Below are 12,067 nucleotides of genomic sequence, written 5' to 3'. Positions count from 1 at the left end.
CAGGCGGCCTGAGCGGGTGGTGCTGGGCCCGGCCCCGGCGAGGGTCGCGTCCTTCCCCTTCGGCCCTGCAGGACGGGGACCGGCGGCTGCGGTTCGGGACTCCGCTTCCCGGCGGGAGGGCAGGGGGGGTCGGTCCCGCAGGGGTGACCTCGGGGGGACGAGTGGGGCCGCCCCGCGCCCGCAGCCCGCATCTGATGCCCTTGGAGCTTCGCTGAGTCAGACGGGGTGGGAGCGAGGCTTCCCCCCGACCTTCCCGGGCATTGGCTCGGGAGCGGGCGGGCAGCGCTGGGGCGGGCCGGGCACCGGGATAAACCCCCCGAGCACGGCCCCAGCCCGGGTGTCGAGGGCCCGGTGGCGGGAGGATGCTCCTCAGGGCGCGGATCCTCTGCTGCGTGCTCCTCGCTCTGCTCCAGCGCGGTAAGAGCAGCCCGGAGCTGGGGCTGTGCGGTGCGGTGAGGGGGTACCAGCCGGGGGGACTGCATAGAGGTGCCCAAGAGGTCAGGCACAGGGTCTGGCCTGGCAGCGAGTCCCCACGGGGCCCCTGGCCCGTTTCTCCCTTCCATTCCAACGTGTCCTCTCCTGCCCTCCCCTTGGAGGATGCTCTGGGCAGGGTTTGCCCACAGGGTTGGTGCTTGATCGGAAACCATTCTGCCTCTGTTGCCAATGCCAAGGCAGAGCCAGGAGCCTCCTGCTCCCGTTTCCTACCCTTGGCCCAGTCACCTCTGTTCTGCTCAGCTCAGCCTGGGAGGAGGAGGAGGAGGAGGCATGTCTGAGGTGCTGGGAGCATCCCAGCTCATGCCCCAGTGCACCACCCCTAGCACCCCGTGTCTCTTTGCTGCAGGGTGTGGGGACACAGAGGATGGGGACCTCAAGGATGAAGGTAAGACCCTGATGCCATAGTCCCTGCATGGCTGTGGCCCCAGCTGCCGCAGCATCCTCACAGCCATGGGCTCTGCTGCCCTCACACAGTGCGCAGGTCCCGCTGGCGCTGACAGCACTGTCTCTCCTTCCAGGTTACTACGTGTACCTGGATGAGGATGGTGAGGAGCTGCTCTCCTGCGATCCTGGCTGTCATCCCCACCCCCCCACAGACCTCCTGTGATCTGTTCTGGGGCTCACAAGGGCCCAAGGTCACAGGGCCCTCATGGCTGTAGGCAGCCCCAGTGGGGACCCCCAGGGTTGGCAGATGGGCCCACAATGGGCAGTGCTGGGAGTGTTCCCCATGGGTGACCCCAAACATCCCCCTCAAAACTGAAATCAGAGGGAGAGGCGGGCGGGGGAGCATCCCAGGGTCTGCCTGGTGCTCTGCAGAACTGCCGGAGGTGCTGGGGGGGGCAGCCCGCTGCCAGGACACCTACCAGGACTGGATCTCCCTCTACTGCTGGGCTCCCTTCCACGCCACCCTCATGACCACCCCTGAGGGCAGCCGCTGCCACTGGGACCAGATCAGCAGGTGGGTCAGCGCCAGTCCCGGTGGTGCCGAATGCACACCCAGAGTGGGGCCACTGCAGCGGATGTGGTCTCACGCTGCCCCCCCTGCAGCGCCTACAGTGAGCTCTCTGGCTGCACCCAGCTGCTGGCCCAGCTCCTCTCCTGCCCCTGGCCCAGCTCCGTCCTCGATGCCTTCTTCCTGCAGGTTCATGCTGAATACTTCACCAACTGCTCGGGGGCTGAGCCCCCCCGACCAAGCGCGATGCCCCCCGGGCTGGCTCTGGCTGTGGCCGTGGGGCTCAGCTGCCTCGTACCCCTCGCAGCAGCCGTTGTGCTCAGCAGAGCCCCAAAGGGGGCTCACACCTCAGCCCCTGCTTGTCCCCATGCCTGTGAGGAGCCAGCAGCTGCCCCCTTCCTTCCCAGCCCTGGGAACTGAAGGGTGGGCCGGGGGTGCAGGGGACAGGGCAGAGCAGTGGTGGGGGTCTGGGCATCCCTGGGAATGGAGTGGGTCCCCATGGCACTGGGAAGGGGGAAGCTGGGCCTGGGGCCCCGGATGCCTGCATCTGCCCTAAAGCAGGGGAGAGTCAGGAGAAGGAGACTGGGCTCCTGACCCTGCCTGGGATGAGCCTTTCCCCAGCTGGCACGGAGCAATGGGGATGCCAGACTAGGGGTGGGGGAGCCCCAAGCTTTGGCTGGCAGCCACTGTCCTGTCCCTGCCCATGGCGTCCCTGCCCGTCCCCTCCGGACACCCCAGGAGCCCGGCAGCCGCCCCAGCCCCTGGGCTGTGCTGAGATCATTGGGTGTCTCCCTGGCGGAGGCTCCTGCCGCCCAGGCGGAGGCTTCACTGGCTCCAACCAAGAGCTGGACCAGGGGGCTCCAACCCTGCGGCCCCCGGAGCGCCAGGGCCCTGATGGCTTCCAGATGCAGCCGCTCGCCCATGAAAGGTCCCGCGCTGCTGCGGGGCGGTGGGGCAGGGTCAGGCTGCTGTGCCGGGGAGCGCAGAGCCCGGCAAGATCAGCTTTCTGCAGCAGGGAGGGTCCCTCCGAGCTGCGCTTCATCACGCTCCGATTCCACTCAGTGCATCCCATGGGCGGGTTGTTAAAGGAGAAGCTTTGGACGCACGCTCTGCCCCGGCCCGGGGGTGAAATGAGCTCACTCGGCCTCAGCCTGGTCCTGGGGTGGGAATGCCGAGGGGCAGCGCTGCTGCGGAGGGGGGGTTCGGGCCCCACGGGCAGGAGCGGCGCCAGGAGCGAAGGGCGCGGGCAGGGCGGTGCGGGAGGAAGGCGGCGTGGCCGGGGACTGGCAACGTCGGCCAAGCCTCTGCCCTGTCCCCACCTCCCCGCCTGCATCGGCCTCACACCGCGGGCAGGTCACGCCGCCACCCGACCCTCCTTGGCTGAGGCAGGGGCCCGGGGCTACCGCGGGGATGCCGGCCATGGGGCAGGTGCCCCGGGGGAGGCAGGAGCCGCGGTGTCGGGGCTGGGGGTCCCCTGAGCCCCGGGCGGCAGCGTCTGTCCGGGGACACGGCGCTTCCCCATCCACTCCCCCCGCTGCCGGGCTGCCTGCCCTCCACGCAGGAGACGAGGGATTTCACAACCCAGCCCAGACAGGATTAAAGAGAAATACACAAGTAAACAAATAGCGGCCTCGTAAAACTGGACGTGCGGCGCGGGGAGCGGAGCCTCCGGGCTGCCGGGTGAGGCGCGGGCTGCCCGCGTGCCGGTGTGCGGGAGCGATGCCCGCAGGGGCCGTTGGCCCCGCACGGCGGCTGGATCCCGCCGGGAGAGCCGCTTTAAAGCAGCGCTGAGCAATCTCATTTTTCACACGTCTCCTGTAGTCAAACTGCCCCTGTCAGAGGAAAGGAGTTGCTTCCTGTTATTTCCATTGAAATACTTGTCCCGGTCGTTAGCCGCAGGCTTCTGCGGGATGGCACCGCGCACGCCGATGGGCTCCGGCCGGTTCTCTGGAGGGGTCCTGCTGCTCGGGGGTAAGTGCAAGGGGGGCGGGAGGCTCCGGTGTCTCGCACCACCCCGGACGGGGGCCCGGGGCCAGGGTCTCGGCTCAGCCCAGCTTGGGCAGTGGGGACAGCGCTGCCTGTGTGGCCAGGGACCACTGGCAGGCGATGGGTGCTGCGGGGCAGCCCCCACCACACTCACCGCCCAGCTTTTGGCAAATGACCCACAAGAGCGGCTGGGGAGCCCCGCTACACCCCGGGCTGGGGCAGGAGCTGCGGCACCACAAGTGCTCGAGCAGAGACAGGCTGGACGGGGCTGTCAGGGACAAAGACCAGGACGTGGCAGGCTGCCCTTGCTGCTACCGCTGTGCCAGCCCAGAGTTACCCCGTGGCTGCGATGGAGCTCCCTATGGCAGTGCGCACCAAGGCAGTTCACCACACGCCCGGCACTGCTGCCCCATGCCGTGAGCCCTAGGCCGAGGGCAGAAGACGGACGGGATGGTTTCCTCGGGCTGTGGGGCTCTGGTGTTCCAGGCGGGATGTGCCCATGGCAGGCAGTGCTGCGTGTGAGGCAGCCAGCGGGTGGAGGGGCTCTCCGGCAGTGCCGTGCTGTGGCCAGAGCTTCCTTTTCCTGCCCCAGCCCTGTCCAGCTGCAACGCAGCCACCGGGGGCAATGGAGCGGCCGCTGCGGTGGCTCCCCATGGGCAGGCGGCACGGCCGCCCTCACACTGTGGCCCAGGGCCCACAGCCCCCTAACACCCCTCCAAGCCCTTGAGCAGCTGCCTGCTGCCCGGCTGCCCCCCCGGTCCCTGCCCTTAGGGCTCTGGCAGCACGCTTCCCTGCAGCCCTGAGGGACACCCCAAACCAGTTCTCTCCTGCAGACCCAGCTCTGTTGTGTCCATCTCCTGCTGACCCTGTCCCCCCCACTCCACAGTGCTCCTGGGGACCAGGCTGTCCCCTGTGGTTGCCGAGGTGGAGGGCTTTGGCCAGGATGCCAGGACGAGCCCACCCATGACCATGGCCATGTTCAACTGGACGGAGCAGCTCGTGGGTGAGTGCTGGGACTAGGCCAGGGCCGGGCAGTGACGCAGGCTCTGCACAGGAGGATGAATCCTCTCCTTTTGCCTGCAGAGGAGATGTACAACAACCTCACACAGAAGTGCTGGGATTTCTTTGTTGAAGTGATGAGGAACGTGACAGCGTCAGAGCTGTGCGAGTGGAAAGTCATCAGCAGGTACGGGGTGGCTGGAGACCCCCTCCGAGCAGTGCTGCAGGGGTATGGGGGGCTCTGGCCAGCTCTGGGGACGGCCCTGGTGGGGGAACCTGCATGTGGGGACTCTTCGGTGGAGGCATTGCCTGTGGCCACTCCATCTCCAGGGCCACATGGTGGAAGCAGCTCCCGAGACAGTGGGAAGTGTTTGACCGGGGCAAAGCCCTGGCCAAAGCACCCAGGGCCACTTCCTCCTCCAGCAGCTCCTCTGTGTCCCGCAGCTACCTTGTGTCCCCATCCCCTCCCAGCACCCTGTGCTTTCTCCCCAGGCCCTACAGCTTTCTGCAGGCCTGCCTGGAGGACTGGGCTGACCACTTGCGCTACGGCTACCCCAACGCGCTGGCAGAGCAGTACATCTTCCAGAGCCACCACCGCTACTTCCACAACTGCACCCTGGAGCACCAGGTCTACTTCGACCCGCCCGAGGACGTGCTGCTGGCCATGATCATCGCCCCCATCTGCCTCATCCCCTTCCTCGTCACCCTTGTCATCTGGCGCAGCAAGGACGGCAAGGCCCAGCCCTAGCGCTGCCGCTCGGGCACCACGGCTCCAGCTCTCCCGTCCCGCAGCAGGCAGAGACCGGGCAGCGGCCGTGCGTGTCCCGTGCACGTGCTGCCCGCCCGGGGGTGGAGCGGGGTCTCCGCCGGTGGGGTTGGGGGTGTGGGGATTAAACGTTTCTTCCCCCCTACACGTTCCACGGGTTCTTGCACAGCTCGGTGCCACCGGCACTGACACGGCCCCGCGGGGCAGCGCTGGGCGGGGAACGCGCACGGAGCGGCACCGGGCACCGAGCACCGAACACCGGGCACCGAGCGCCGAGCACCGAGCACCGGGCAGCAGCAGGGGCCGGGCCGCGAGGGGCGTAGCTCAGAGGGGGCGTGGCTTATAGAGGAGGCGGAGCTTAGAGGGGCGGGGTTTCGGCGGGGCCGGGGCTCTGCGGGGCGTGCCGGAAGCGCTCCGGGCCGGGCGGAAGACGGCGGCGGTTCCGGTGGCGGCGATGAGCTTCGTGTGGCCGTGGCAGTACAGCTTCCCGCCGTTCTTCACGTGAGCGCCGCACCGGCACCGGGACCGGGATCGGAATTGGGATTGGGATCGGGATCGGGACCGGGACCGGGACCGGGATTGGGATCGGGATCGGGACCGGGATCGGGATCGGGACCGGGGCTGGAGTGGGGCCGGGAGCGGAACCGGGAGCGGGAGCGAGGCTGGAGCGAGGCCGGGAGCGGGGCCGGGAACGGGACCGGGAACGGGAGCGGGGCTGGAGCGGGACTGGGAACGGGGCCGGAGCGGGGCCGGGTGCGGGAGCGGGGCCGGGAGGGGTGGGTGCCGCGGAGCCGCTGACCGGAGCCCCCGCAGGCTGCAGCCCAACGGCGAGACGCGGCAGAAGCAGCTCTCGGCCTGGTGCGCGCTGGCGCTCGCCTACAGCCAACGGCACCGGCTGCCCGCCATGACGGTGCGGGAGGCGCAGGACAGCCCGCTCTTCGCCAACCACCGCCTGCAGCGTATCCTTTGGGGCCCGCTGCGCCCCGCGCCCTCCCCGCAGCCCCTTTCCCGGTGCACGTGTCCTTAACCCCCGCGCAGGGAAGCTCCCGCTGGAGTCCATCCAGGTGGTGCTGGAGGAGCTCCGTAAGAACGGTGGGTGCCGTCCGGCCGGTGCCCGTGGGGAGGGAAGGGCGGCAGCGGCTGTGTGGGCTCTGTGCGGGCCGCTCCGGGGCCCTGCCTTGCCGGGGTGGGCGGGGAAGAGGGGCCCGAAGGGCAAATTCGTTCCCTTAGACAGAGAGTGCACAGAAGTGGGATGGGGAGAGGCGGGAGCCTGCAGCTCCGGGGGTGCCATGGCCAGCACGTGTCACAAAACCCGGGGGTTTGATCCTTATCGTGGGCCTGTGCCCTGGTTAAACCCCTTTTCCTTCTCCATCTTAGGAAACCTGGAATGGTTGGATAAGAACAAAACCAGCTTTCTGATCATGTGGAGGAGACCAGAAGAATGGGGGAAGCTCATCTATCAGTGGGTGAGGATGCAGGCGCGGTGTGCGGGAGGGCTGGGACCACTGGGATACGATTCCTTTGCTTCCTCACTGCTTCTTCTGTTTCTGTCAGTCACAGGGAAGCACAGGGGCAATAACAGCTTTTTACTTGCTGTAAGATGCAGTTGTGTTCGTATGGCGCAAGTCCTTATTGTGAGATACGTGGCTGAGAGAGCAGGGGTGCAGGGAAAGGAGCCTCCTGACTTTCCTCAGCTGTTGTTTCTTGGCTTCCCAGAGTGTTTCCAGGGTATTACTGCTCATCGGGTGATGTCTGTGTTCCATTTCACTTGCGCTGAGGGGTCATGCTGAGGGTATTAAATCACACGAGTGAGATTTGTTATATTGCTTTTATGTTTCCAGGTGTCAAAGAACGGCTTGACCAACTCTGTATTCACCCTGTATGAATTAGTCAGTGGAGACGATACAGAGAAAGAAGGTAAGGTCGTGTGTCTTGTTTGGAGCAGGTTTTCAGAGCGTGCTGATGACGGTGAGATCGTAGTTTTATAGACTAAATGTTTTTGAATTGCTTATGCAAGTCCACCAGTTTTATTGCTCAGCACTGGCGAATGCTCCTCTGAAGTCTTTTTACAGCCCTGGATGAACATCTCCCTTTGTTCTCACTGTTTGCATTTACACCTCCCCACGCCCCAGCTCTTACCTGGCACCCAGTGCTTTGGGTTTGTGTCTAGCTCCTGCGCTGCCTTTGGGAATGCTGTGACTCATTCCCTCCTTTCTGTTGACCTTCAGGCTTTGTTCCTGATGCAGCAGCATCAGGATGAGCGTGTAACTCCAGATTTGCCGTAGTGTTACAGTGCTGGGGTCTGAGAGGTGCTCCTCGGAGCCCTCTGCTTCGCTGCCGCCAGCTCCTGGTGGGCTTTGTAAGCCTCTTTGTTTCCTGATGTCATTTTCTTCTCACTGTTGATGGGTATCTCTGTCCTTCCCTAGAGTTCCACGGCTTGGATGAGGCGATGCTGCTCCGTGCCCTGCAAGCCTTGCAGCAGGAGCACAAGGCTGAGATCATCACGCTGGACGATGGCCGAGGCGTCAAGTTCTTCTGACAGGAGTCCCCTGGCTCTGCCCTGGCTGCCGGAGCGGTTCTCTGGGAGGGTTTGCTCTCCTGGCCTGGGTGCAAGCCGTGGCTGAAGCAGTTGCACACTCGGGACATCTTGGGGCAAGGAGATCCTGCGAAGCCTCCCAAAGACACGACTTAGAAACATTGAGAGATCCCCTTGTCTTTTCTCCCTGTTGATTGTGGTTGAGAGGCTAAAGCTGCTCTAGAGAGGGACCGCCCAGAAGTGAGATGCTGGAACTGCTCCTGCTGCTCATCCCCATCCCTGAGAGACACAGAAGAGCGGCCTCTCCAGCTGGTCAGGCTGGGCCTTGCAGGGCAGCCCCTTCCCTCCTGCTGCCCAGTGCTTGGGCTCTGCAGCCAGACGGCATTGCCAAGGTGGGAGCGAGCACAAGGTCGTCGCTGTGCCGTGGAAGGCCTCAACAGCAGGATGACCCGTGCTTGCCGCAGAGCAGGCTGTGCAGCGGGGTGGGGTGCCTGCCAAGGAACTAATTTGGAGGAATTAAAATGAGTTGTATTTATAGGGCAGCCTGGATGCTTTAGTCTATCTTTGTTTTAACATCAGGAACCAAACCGAGCAGCGCACCAGGTTCTTGCCCTTCAGCCACGTTTCCTTAGTGCACCGGTGGAGCACTGCGCAGCATTCCCAAGTGGGAAGAGGACAGCACAAGTGCTTTTCTCCACGTACCGGAGCCATGGGCTGTGTGTGGGCCCTTGCTGCCTGTCTTGAGGGCAACATTTACTTCCCTTTTCCTCGTGCAGCCTGCTGATAGCTGAGGGGATTGCTGCAGAGGTGTGTGGTAAAGCCTCTGCAACAGCGGCTGGTGCAGGATGTGACGAAGGTCTTAGATTCCCGGTGCTGATAACGAAGGGCCCAGCTTGTAAGAAACCACCACCCAGTCCATGACCAGTAAATCCTGAACTGCTGATGGGGGAAGCTGTGCCAGGATCACACTCGCCTTCCCTGTCCTTCACCCGAGTGCTGGCTGCTGGCTGCAGGCAGAGGTGGGGTTCTGTGCTGCAGCGACCTTTGGTCATTCCCAGTGTGGTCGCTCTCAGGATCCAGCTCCCCAGCACGCTGCTTCCATCTGTCCCAGCCGGCGCTGAGCAGCCTGTCCTGCCCTTGCAGGATGACTTGGCACTGGTTCAGCTGCAGTCCCCATCCACAGTGGGTGATGTTCAGTGCAGATGAGATGCTGGAGTCGGGCTCAGTCTGTGGGGTGGTGACATGTGAAAATGTCCTGTTTGGAGCCGAGTCCATGGAGCTGAGCTCAGTGGGTGTCCTGGTTTCATGTGGGCATGGCCAGAGCTGTGCCTGGTGCCCAGGGTTCCTCTCTGTGCTGGTGAATTCCTGTGTGACAGCACTTGTCCACTGGAGAAAGGCACCGGCAGGACTTGTCACGAGCCACTGACACACTGGGCTAATGTGGAGTCTGATCCTGTCTGACCATTGGTGCTGAGGTGAGCGAACAGGATGGCACAGGGAAGGCTGTGCTGTGCCAAGAGCCCTGTAGTGTGTCCCCACAGTGGGCATGGGGCTCCTGCCTCTGCAGCCAGTGAAGTCTCTGTAGGAACCATCAGCTACCAGTGGCTGCCCTGGGCTTATTTCAGTGTCCGAGATCTGCCTCTTCCTGTCCCTGCCTCCCACACTGAGCCCTTCCCTCTCTGGTTGCTGCCCCCTCCCTGTATCCCTACAGCGACCCCTGTTTCTGTGCTGGCTGCTCTAGGTTTGCTCGGGATGAGGAGCCTTTAGCAGCCAGGCTGGGGATATTTGTGTTCCTTGCTCTCTGTATGCATGATACCAATGCCTCAGCATTGTGTTGCGTGTGCTGTGTGTAACCTGACTGTCCTTGAGTCGGTCTGTGTTCTTAATTAAATTTGCTCCCTTCCTAGGAAATGGCTGATGTGACATTAGATAAGCCTAAACCAGCCTTTTTCTTTCCAATGCAGTCCTGGCAGTGATTCACTTCTCTCAGCTCCTTACTTAGTTCCTTGCTTAGTGGGAGGAGGAGGAGGAGGAGGAGGAGGAAGAGCAAGTCCCCCCTTCAGAACGGACACTGGGTAATCTTCCTTTCCCCACACCCTCTTGGCTGGTTCCAAAGGGTCGCATCCGGCTGCACCCATGGGGTCCGGTGGGACCAGCTCCCAGCAGCAGCTGTTCCCTCTGCAGGGAATGGTGCAGCCTGCAGCTGGGGGTGAGCTCAGCTCCTGCAGCAGGTAAAGCAAGAGCCCTTTGAACCTGCCTTCCTTATCTTTATTCAGCACTTCATAAGGGCTGGTGGTGTAATCACAGCACTGGGACACCAGAGCCAGCCCAGAGATGCTGTGAGGCTGCTCTGGCCTCAAGCCCTTGGGTGCTGGGTAGAGATGGAAGAGTCAGGATTAGACTGCTCGGAGGGAGCGTGGCAGCCTCCAAGCACGACATTCCCATAACAGGGAGCAGGTTCACCTCTTCCTGGTGCTTCAGACACAGCGTGAGAGAAGGGAGCTCCTGGAGCAAAGTGAAGGGGGAGCCGAGTATGGAGCTGGATATGGCTGGAACCCACCCAGGTGGCTCTGTGCCTGCCACTTCTTTGCTTCCACCATGCTGCCAGGGCCCGGGCTCTGCCCACCCCATCCCCGCTGGTCCCTTTGCATGGGAGTTTGGTGTTGGAGAGTTTAAAACCCAGCCCTAAATCTCTGCCCGCCCCCCCCACACCCCATGCCCCATTGCGGGCACAGTTCAGGCTCCGTCCCCACCAAGGGCCCCACTGGAGAAGGTGCCTTTTCCATGGGGGGGCTGGCGCATGTGGCCACTCTGAGGCCGTTGCCACGTCTGGCTGCAGTGATTAGGACTCGCTGCCCAGGGCGAGGCAGGGCACAGGGGGCTGCTGCCAGATAAGGCGCTATCAGGTCACCCACACTCGGATCCCACTGTCACGGGGTGGGGGGGAAGTGCCAAGAGGGGGTTTATTTAACGTGGCTGGTTTGGAGCAGGGGTTGTTTCAGCGTGATAGATGTGTGTGCTAGGATGGACGTGCGGGTGGGTTCCAGCTGTTCTTCTGGGCTAAGGAAATCCTCCGGAGTTATCGAGTTTATCTGCCTGGGGTTAAAGCTGGGACTGAGGTTTGGGTGACACCTCCTCCCCGAGCCCATGTGTCAGGGCAAGGGGTGCTGAAGCCAACCCTGACACAAGCCATGGGGCTCTGCAGAGCTCTCATCCATTCTGACCCTTCCCAAGATGGGCACCCTATGCCTGACAGCCCGAGCTGTGCATCCCCATCTGTGTTCGACCCCTCCTGCTCCCTCTGTGATCTCACCCCAAGCTCTGGAATCAGAATGGACAATTCCTGGCAGGGCTTGCTGGAGCAAGGAGCTGAGTAGGGCTTTGATTCACGATCTAATCCTGAGGAGGGCGATTACACAGTGCCCGGTTCTCTTCCTGGCAGCCAAATGCAAGCAAGAAACAGGCTACGCTGCCTGATTGCAGCGGTTCCTCAAAGCAGAGGCCAGTGCTGGCACCCGCAGCCCAGAAATGTCACCCTGATAAGAGGGGAGCTGTGGGCACCATCACAGTGCTTGCAATGGGCACCTGACTGCCCAGCGGGAACCGTTTGTTTTCGGGCCAAGCTGGCTCCAGCTTGGAGGGTGGGAGGGCAGCAGTCGGAGCAAACATCTCCTGGATTTCCTTTCCTGCCTTCAGTGGCCTCATTGGGACCGGGACACTCCCCTGGGATCTTCTGTGGCATCTTGTTTCACTCGATACGGGGACAGGAGCCTACCAGAGCCCAAGCTATGACCCCTGCCTGGCTCCGTGTCTCTTGCTGGGGAGCTGGGGCTCCCTGCCAGCCTGGGACCCCTTGAGTGGCAGCCGTTGCAGGGGCTTGGGCAGCGTTTGGGCTGGCCATGACCAGGAGCCATGCGCTGTTCAGAGCTGTGCGGGTTGGTCCTCGCTGCTTCTCAGACATGGGGGTTTGTGGGGCTGCAACTGCACTGTGTATCCAGCAGCCCTGCATCATCGAATCCCAGACTGGTTTGGGTAGGGTGGGACCTTAAAGCTCATCCAGTTCCAACCCCCTGCCATGGGCAGAGACACCTTCCACTGGAGCAGGTTGCTCCGAGCCCCGTCCAGCCTGGGATCGTGCTGTGTCACCCTGCATGTGCCAGGTCAGCGTTTGGGGGGGACACGGCTGCGCTCTGCGTCCATCCCTTCCTTCACGTTTCCAGTATCGCCGAGTAGAAACAATCTGACCTTAGGGAAAAGAAATTAGCGCCAGACTCAATTGCTTTGTGTTTTGTGTAAACAGCCTCACCGGGTAGAACAACCTCCTCCTTTCACC

At 63.0% G+C, this 12,067-nt stretch overlaps 3 protein-coding genes across 3 annotated transcripts; all 3 read left to right on the top strand.

Annotated features, from left to right (window-relative positions):
* Positions 1 to 188: 188 nt before the first annotated feature.
* Positions 189 to 1,939, top strand: LOC130601839 (receptor activity-modifying protein 1-like). The gene is made up of 4 exons (XM_057414175.1): positions 189 to 417; positions 842 to 1,040; positions 1,312 to 1,453; positions 1,543 to 1,939. Exons 2-4 carry the CDS (start codon positions 908 to 910, stop codon positions 1,865 to 1,867), a joined length of 600 nt encoding a protein of 199 aa, XP_057270158.1. The 5' UTR covers positions 189 to 417; positions 842 to 907; the 3' UTR covers positions 1,868 to 1,939.
* A 1,076-nt stretch (positions 1,940 to 3,015) lies between these two features.
* Positions 3,016 to 5,237, top strand: RAMP2 (receptor activity modifying protein 2). Its single transcript, XM_057414176.1, has 5 exons — positions 3,016 to 3,127; positions 3,269 to 3,418; positions 4,320 to 4,436; positions 4,517 to 4,619; positions 4,925 to 5,237. Exons 2-5 carry the CDS (start codon positions 3,358 to 3,360, stop codon positions 5,178 to 5,180), a joined length of 537 nt encoding a protein of 178 aa, XP_057270159.1. The 5' UTR covers positions 3,016 to 3,127; positions 3,269 to 3,357; the 3' UTR covers positions 5,181 to 5,237.
* Positions 5,238 to 5,598: 361 nt separating this feature from the next.
* On the top strand, positions 5,599 to 8,138 carry VPS25 (vacuolar protein sorting 25 homolog). Its single transcript, XM_057414168.1, has 6 exons — positions 5,599 to 5,699; positions 6,012 to 6,157; positions 6,237 to 6,290; positions 6,576 to 6,664; positions 7,040 to 7,115; positions 7,625 to 8,138. The coding sequence occupies exons 1-6, from the start codon at positions 5,653 to 5,655 to the stop codon at positions 7,735 to 7,737; spliced, it is 525 nt and encodes a 174-aa protein (XP_057270151.1). The 5' UTR covers positions 5,599 to 5,652; the 3' UTR covers positions 7,738 to 8,138.
* Positions 8,139 to 12,067: the final 3,929 nt, after the last annotated feature.

This window comes from Pezoporus wallicus, unplaced genomic scaffold (genome assembly GCF_028554395.1).
Source record: "Pezoporus wallicus isolate ANWC-B61680 ecotype Strahan unplaced genomic scaffold, APGP_CSIRO_Pwel_v1 contig_13150, whole genome shotgun sequence".
NCBI lineage: Eukaryota > Metazoa > Chordata > Aves > Psittaciformes > Psittacidae > Pezoporus > Pezoporus wallicus.
The sequence above is the reverse complement of the archived record's forward strand: the minus strand, read 5'-3'. Positions and strand labels throughout refer to the sequence as shown.

Excerpts from the sequence above, each read along its gene's own strand:
- LOC130601839 (XM_057414175.1), top strand. The coding sequence starts at position 908 with ATGGCTGTGGCCCCAGCTGCCGCAGCATCCTCACAGCCATGGGCTCTG. Across the intron at positions 1,041-1,311 it reads CGTGTACCTGGATGAGGATG|AACTGCCGGAGGTGCTGGGG; the intron begins GTGAGGAGCTGC and ends GGTGCTCTGCAG. Across the intron at positions 1,454-1,542 it reads CACTGGGACCAGATCAGCAG|CGCCTACAGTGAGCTCTCTG; the intron begins GTGGGTCAGCGC and ends CCCCCCCTGCAG.
- VPS25 (XM_057414168.1), top strand. The coding sequence starts at position 5,653 with ATGAGCTTCGTGTGGCCGTGGCAGTACAGCTTCCCGCCGTTCTTCAC. Across the intron at positions 6,158-6,236 it reads CGCCAACCACCGCCTGCAGC|GGAAGCTCCCGCTGGAGTCC; the intron begins GTATCCTTTGGG and ends ACCCCCGCGCAG. Across the intron at positions 6,291-6,575 it reads GGAGGAGCTCCGTAAGAACG|GAAACCTGGAATGGTTGGAT; the intron begins GTGGGTGCCGTC and ends TCTCCATCTTAG.
- RAMP2 (XM_057414176.1), top strand. The coding sequence starts at position 3,358 with ATGGCACCGCGCACGCCGATGGGCTCCGGCCGGTTCTCTGGAGGGGTC. Across the intron at positions 4,437-4,516 it reads CTGGACGGAGCAGCTCGTGG|AGGAGATGTACAACAACCTC; the intron begins GTGAGTGCTGGG and ends TTTTGCCTGCAG. Across the intron at positions 4,620-4,924 it reads GAGTGGAAAGTCATCAGCAG|GCCCTACAGCTTTCTGCAGG; the intron begins GTACGGGGTGGC and ends CTTTCTCCCCAG.